The 7,116-nt window shown below is 36.7% G+C and overlaps 1 protein-coding gene across 1 annotated transcript; it reads right to left on the bottom strand.

Moving 5' to 3' along the window:
• Nucleotides 1-617: 617 nt before the first annotated feature.
• LOC132033805 (PHD finger protein Alfin1-like) lies at nucleotides 618-5,512 on the bottom strand. Its single transcript, XM_059423899.1, has 5 exons — nucleotides 5,139-5,512; nucleotides 4,779-4,811; nucleotides 3,399-3,627; nucleotides 1,179-1,299; nucleotides 618-1,098 (listed from the first exon to the last, which is right to left on the bottom strand). The coding sequence occupies exons 1-5, from the start codon at nucleotides 5,233-5,235 to the stop codon at nucleotides 826-828; spliced, it is 753 nt and encodes a 250-aa protein (XP_059279882.1). The 5' UTR covers nucleotides 5,236-5,512; the 3' UTR covers nucleotides 618-825.
• Nucleotides 5,513-7,116: the final 1,604 nt, after the last annotated feature.

Below are 7,116 nucleotides of genomic sequence, written 5' to 3'. Positions count from 1 at the left end.
CATAACGTTCAAAATTTGAACTAGCTAAAATAAGAACAGAGCATCCTATTGAAAGAACACGTGTGCTGCTTGATTGCTTCTGCTGGTGCACCTTTTGTGTCACCTTTTTGTTCCCGTTGATGTTACAATGTGACAATTATCAACATAAATCAAGCAAAGAGCATCAACTGCATTTTACTGGCCTTCTTAAACATCATTCAACCAATTTTCTTAGTTTTGATCCTAATGTTTGGATAATTAAACTTGCTCACTATCAGCAATGATTTTATTAACATCTCATTGAACAATAACTATTGTTGCAGTCCACTAGACAACTTTAAGGCATTTTTTTCTCATACATGAGTTACAGCAGTCGCAATGCCCGGTACCAATTAAGGCATCTTTCTTCTGGAACTCCCATGCATAGATCAGCTCTTTGTGTGTCTATATATATATATATATATACAGAGAGAGAGAGAGAGAGAGAGAGAGAGAGAGAGAGAGAGAGAGAGAGAGAGAGAGAGAGAGAGAGAGAGAGAGAGAGAGAGAGAGAGAGAGAGAGAGAGAGAGAGAGAGAGAGAGAGAGAGAGGTGTTGTGACGGGTCCAAATTGCTGAGGAAAGAAAAGGCATTCCCAGATACACAATGACAAAAGGCACAAATTTACTTGATCTAAAACACAATACAAAAGCATACAAGAAAAGCAGAATGCAAAATCTAAAAATGCAATTCTATCAGCATACATTAATTTTGTCACGGGTCACAAGCTTGAGTTTTAGTTTGGTAAGTTAAGCTACAAATTCTACACCTTTCATTCACCACTTCAATGATGATGCTGCTCTACAGTCTAAACTCTGGCCCTCTTGTTACTGCAACTAGGACACTTATACTGCTTGATGTGCTCAGCCTTTGCTGGAGTGATCTTCACACATTTTCCGTGGAACCATTTCTCACACACATCACAGCAAATCCAGAATTCATCTTGGCCATAATTATCACCACAAGCTCCACAGAGGGTTGCCCCTTGTTCATCTTCTTCTTCCACCTCCTCCCCACTCTCATCCTCCTCTTTAGGTGGAGACATCTTCACTCCCTTGTGCTGGGGCTCTGACTGTCGAAACTGCAAGGCAAACGACGGCGGCAAAAACATGAGAACACAACTAATCAGGATGCATACATCAGGTCAAGTAAATTTACAACCTTTCCGCTTGATTTACTTTTGCTGTTGCTATTGTGAGCAGCATCCCTTGCCTGTTTAGCAGCTCCAGTCACAACCTCAAACACTGTAGGTAGATCATTTATCATCTGGAAAAGCCTCTTCCTGTATGCATGATTTCCCCAAAAAAGTCAATATCTCCTCTGAGGCTCTGAAGTAACTTCAGACAAACATTTGAGCAATCCCATATATCCAGAGTGATCTAGCTAGGTGAAATTTGAAAACAATCGATAACAGAAGCCAGATAGAAGAGTCAACAAGTTACATTTTCAAACAATGCACACACAACTACCTGACCATAGCAAGTAGTTCTCCAGTATAAAATCCAGCTTACAATTATTTGTTTGTATAGCTTACAAGGCAGAAACATTCAATGACTTGCCCTTGGGAGAAGAGACAGATGTCAGTTCATGATCCAAAGGCAGGAACAGAGGCACAAAAGAAACTGCTATTACTAACAAATATTGCACAAAGCGCCAAAACAATACATCATATCCAACTGAAGACGCACTTATCCAATCATGCAGCAGCCAATACCACTAGCAGAACAAAATTCTCAGTGAGGCCTTTCTCTAATAGCTAGCATAAAATAATCTCTGTTATCTTTAACAGGTATAGCATAAAATAGCCTCTTCTCGTGAAAGAAAAAGAAAATGAGACAGTACTAGTTCTGGTAATTATAACCTAGACAGGTTCAATATCTTCACACATTGAAAATATTTATAAGGAACCACCAATGCAACCACCAAGTTAAGCGATAATTCACTTTACATCATACCTTGCTAACGAATATAGAATAGTTGCCAAATGAAGTTTGGTGGGGCATTGAAGCATGGACCTCCTGATACCGAGCAACCAGACAGTTTACTGTTCTTGGTTCTACAATTATAAACCTTAAATAGTGATCCTACTTGACAGTGTAAGAAAGGTGACAGGTCTGTAAAACAAGAAAAAGGTTTTTTCTTATGAGGGATTGAGGTTGCTTATTCCCTCAAGCCATTGAGAGATTAAATAGTTTGTAGACATGCTATGAAATAGAGAACAGGAGTTGAATCTCAATTAATTTCCTAATTGATTCTGATAGATATATGTAATATTTCCTAAACTATGTCCTTGATTACAAAACATTTGCTATATGTAATATTTCCTAAACTATGTCCTTGATTACAAAACATTTGCTCTTTACTTACAAAATACTCTGTGACTTCCCCTCAAGTGGGAGCATTCATGTTGCATGCTCCTAGGATGTGGGGTATGTACTCGACCCCTGAACATCGAAGTGATATTTATACAGGAAGGAGAAAAAAAGTTCAGAGAAAGGACTCTTTCATCCAAGTAAAAGAACTTGAGCATCCAATCCAAAACCTCCAAGTCTCTGGGTGGAGTTTACATACTCGATATGGACACCATTATACAATTCAAAAGGTCAACTCTACATCATAAGTGGGTAAAGACAAAGAAGAAAAGGACAATGTGATGATTCTTCATTAGAGTGAAAGTAACATCTGGCAAGGATAAAAAGAAAATTCCATTATATCATGTGGTTTCCTCCAAGGGAGATCATTATTTATTCTCTATAACTAGTTTCAAGGAAAGAGAAATTTCAAACATGATTGCAAAACATATTTGCCCTCATGGATCCTCATAGAAAAAGGAGTTTCCCTTTCACATAATAAGAGATTGACCAGAATTTTTACTAAAACATCTCGTCCTCCCCCCCCCCCCCCCCCCCAAAAAAAAAAAAAAAAAAACTAGATAATAAATCTTAACCTAAAACTAGTTAATAAATCTTAACCTATAATGGATCAGAACAAGAACTTTCGGACCCATTGGATGCTTTGACAGGTAATGATTAGAAGCTGGAGGCAAGAGTACCATGCAGAAGAAGTTCGAACAGCTTTCAAAAAGGAAGATGTTACAAGACTTAATACCACACCCGAACCATTGGTAAAAGGCAATTCAAAAATAGGCATTTCAAACGAGAGATTCTAGAAGGGGATAAAACATGGCACATACAGTAGGCACATCTGCCGCAGTTTTCTGCAGAAGGTAGATGGATCTATCTTTTGGGACTGGTAGAAGGTATATGTATCTTCAGAAAAAAGAATATTACATATCCAAACAATGTAGAGAGCACATAGTATAAGACAAGTAAACCAAGGAAAGATGAACTCAAAAGGTAGAAAAGTAACAAATGATATTACCTCTCGCTCTTTCCAAACCCAAACCGTGCACCAAAGTAAAATGCAACAGAAAGCAACCATGAATCACTGTGAACTGCAACAAGTGATAACCAGTCTTTCTCTTGCATCCCATCACGGGCAAAGTTTATACCTAGTGCTGGTTCAGGAAGTTCAGGAGGCACCTCCTCAACAGGGAGGTTTACTTCCCACGTTTCATTAGGGAGCCCATAGAGACACAAGTTCTCCTTTTCTGCAGGTAAACACATTGGCATATGGTAATAATCTCATCAAGAATGATAGTATTAGCACAAACAAGAAGACAAAATAAGACGAATGTTGCATCGACATAGAAGGAATATCTTCTCCTTATATTCAGAACATCAAAGTCAATGACCAAACAAAACCCAAAGCAAGATAGAGATAGCTCTTGTAAGAAAACTCCGACAGTGTACCATAAGCTGGTGCAAAGAGCACCACTTATACCTGTAAACGTTTAGAATAAAAGATCTCCAAGCATTTCAATGTGTTGGTTGACCTGCATTGACAAAACTCTCATTGCCTCCAACCCCTTCTGCCCCTCCCCACAAAAAGAATATAAATATTCATAATTCATTTGAAAATTATATCCAAGCAGAACACATATTCCAAATAACTGGATTAAAATGCATCCCAAAAGCTACTAATAACAACACAAGATATGCAATAAACAGCAAAACAATCGCAGAGAACATAAGTTCTATTCAGCACTGACAATTTATACCTTTCTAAGCTCATACTTATTACTAAAATTAGGATGAGGTCGAACTTGCAACTTTTCATATAACAGTCAACAGAATAAGAACACTTGACATGCTCATACATCATTAAAGTTAAACTAGTATGACTTAATAGAAAGCAAAGGTCATCCTGCATATGCCATGCAACTAAAAAGAAGTCTCACGCGTCTTCTCCCTAAGAACTGATAAGCAATGAGCCAATCATCAAGACATGAAAGAAAAACTGGCTAGTATTGATGATTCTCCCTAAACTGAGATAATATTGAGTAAAGATATCATTTTTTACGGGCATCTTTTGGATATGCTCGACACCATGTAAACATTGCTTGTTAGGTCCACAAAATGACTCATTTCAAAGGGCCCAGACCATTAAGCACTTAAAGAAAAAACTGATGGCAATACTTGTGCATAATGACAAATGACAAAAAGATGTACTCAGTGAGAAGAGGCTCCAGAATCGCCAATGACATTTTAATTCAACACACACACACACGTAGACATATAAAACCATTTTTACAAGATTCAAAAGAGTACAAGATACACTTCCAGAAGCTGCATAAAACATCAAAATTAACCAAATGGGCACATAACTACAGAACCAAAAGATGAGCAAAAGGAAACTCACCAGGATCACACTGCTGATAGAACTTCTCAACATCTACAATTAGCAAAACCAACATTAATCAGACACACTGTATACGTGCATGAAAAACAATATATAACTTATTTTTCTCAAAAGAAAATAGACTTATGCATAAATATGTTCCGGAAGAAAAAGTACATACTCCCTCCACGACAGGGTGCATAGTTAAACAATCTAAATTTTTTAATCTTCATTTGGACATCCATTCTTTCATTTTTTTAGAAAAAAATACACATTCAGAAATCGTACAAAGAAGTAGTAGTATAAAAGTAGTAATTTTGCAGAAAAATGTAATGGAAGAAAATTTGTTTGAGTCTCCAAATGGCAAAGAAAAAAAAAAACCTGTGGTAAGTGCTTTGATTAAAGCAGCTCTACGGCCTTTGAAATCGTTGAAAACTTCCTCTACGGTCCTAGGTATTGGATGTGGACTTCCTTCCATGTCCCTCTTCCACTACCTTTCACAATTTCAATTCAAACAACCCAACAACAGGTGGATTAAATTAGGGTTTTCTCCACACCTAGGGTTTCTTCTTCATTTCACTCCTACTTTAAATTCTCTAATGCTTGAGGAAAAAGAGGACCAAATTTTGAGAAAATTGCAGAGAATAATAATTAGAGAAAGTGAAGGAAATGGATTGAAGAGAGAGAGAGAGAGAGAGAGAAAGAGAGAAGAATCAGAGAAAACAGCGGAAAGACAAGACAAGGGGTGTAATGGTAGGTTAGTGGGTGATTGGAGTGGGTGGGTGGATATATTACTTTACTACATTGCTTCACCAGATCTATATGTTCGGACAAACCTGTTGGAAAATTTATTTTATATACTCCCTCCGTCTCTATTTATATTATATAATTTGACTTGACGCAGATTTAAAAAAACAGAAAAGGGCCAAAATTACCCCTTAATTTTGAGAAATGGTTTATTTATACCCTTCATTATATCATTGGGTTAATTATGAACCTACCGTTATACTATTGGGCCTATTATGCCCCTATCGTTATACTATTAGGCCAATTATACCCTTACCGTTATATTATGATCCAAATTTACCCCTAATCTAAACGGTCTGCCACGTGTTCTAATCCTAGACGTTTTGCCCATCCCCCCTCCCCCCTCCCCAAATAATTTTTTACCCCACCTAAATAAACCCAACCCGACCCATTCTCCTTCAATTTACCCATGTAGACACATTAACACAACTTGACCATTTTCTATGGAAACATTGTGATAGTTTACATAAGCAAAGGATTTACCAAAGTTAGGAAGGTCGATCTGCAGCTCTTTAATTTCTTTGTCAATGCGTTATAATAGATTAATGGCCTTTAACTAATGCAAGACTTGAAGTAGGTAATGCTTATATGATGATTAACATGACTTGTTGAAATCAAAGCAATCACAAGTATCTTATTTAATCACCGTAAATTTCTTTCTTACTCTCCCTTCACCCCATTCCTCCAAAAATCAATTATGCAGAAGCAGTGGAAGGCCACACAAGCAGGAAACAATCAGTGCAAATAAAGATATCTTGAGAAGCGGAAAGACAGCAATAACTAAACTGCTCAATATCAAAATGGAAATAAGAAACAAGTTATCTGGGTAAATTGAAGGAGAACGGGTCGGGTTGGGTTTATTTAGGTGAGGTAAAAAATTATTGGGTAGGGGTGGGGGCCGGGGGCATGGGATGGGCAAAACGTCTAGAATTAGGACACGTGGCAGACCGTTTAGATTAGGGGTAAATTTGGACCATAATATAACGGTAAGGGCATAATTGGCTCAATAGTATAACGGTAAGGGCATAATTGGCCCAATAGTATAATGAAGGGTATAAATAAACCATTTCTCAAAGTTCAGGGGTAATTTTGGCCCTTTTCCGTTTAAAAAATAAAGAAATATTTTTAAAATTTGTAATTTAAAATAAGTCATAGATATTTATGTTGCTATGGAGAAAATTTTAAGTTAAATTATTTTTAAATTACTATATTATATAAGGGTCAATCTAACTTTTTTGTAATACTTAGTTGGGGTCTTTAGTTACATTACAACTAAGCCTTACCAGCTAAGAGGTTCCTTCTTCCAAATTTGCTCCCATATTTGTCTTTTATTACTTCATCTACTATAAGGTGTTATATAAAAATTAAGAACTTTCAAGTCTTTTTTGGTAATACAAAATCCCTTAGACTAAATTCTTGAAGATGATGTAACATGTACTTTAACTTTTTCATATGCCACATTTTTACTCCTATATTTCTTTATTACTTAGGGTGCCACACTCAATTTTGATAAATTTAGAAAACTTCAAGCTCCTCTGGAAACACTTATAAG

This window comes from Lycium ferocissimum, chromosome 2 (genome assembly GCF_029784015.1).
Source record: "Lycium ferocissimum isolate CSIRO_LF1 chromosome 2, AGI_CSIRO_Lferr_CH_V1, whole genome shotgun sequence".
Classification (NCBI taxonomy): Eukaryota; Viridiplantae; Streptophyta; class Magnoliopsida; order Solanales; family Solanaceae; genus Lycium; species Lycium ferocissimum.
Note: the sequence above shows the minus strand (reverse complement) of the source record. Positions and strands in the feature narration are given on the sequence as shown.

Excerpts from the sequence above, each read along its gene's own strand:
- LOC132033805 (XM_059423899.1), bottom strand. The coding sequence starts at position 5,235 with ATGGAAGGAAGTCCACATCCAATACCTAGGACCGTAGAGGAAGTTTTC. Across the intron at positions 3,628-4,778 it reads CTATCAGCAGTGTGATCCTG|AAAAGGAGAACTTGTGTCTC; the intron begins GTGAGTTTCCTT and ends GTTTACCTGCAG. Across the intron at positions 1,099-1,178 it reads AAAGTAAATCAAGCGGAAAG|TTTCGACAGTCAGAGCCCCA; the intron begins GTTGTAAATTTA and ends TTTGCCTTGCAG.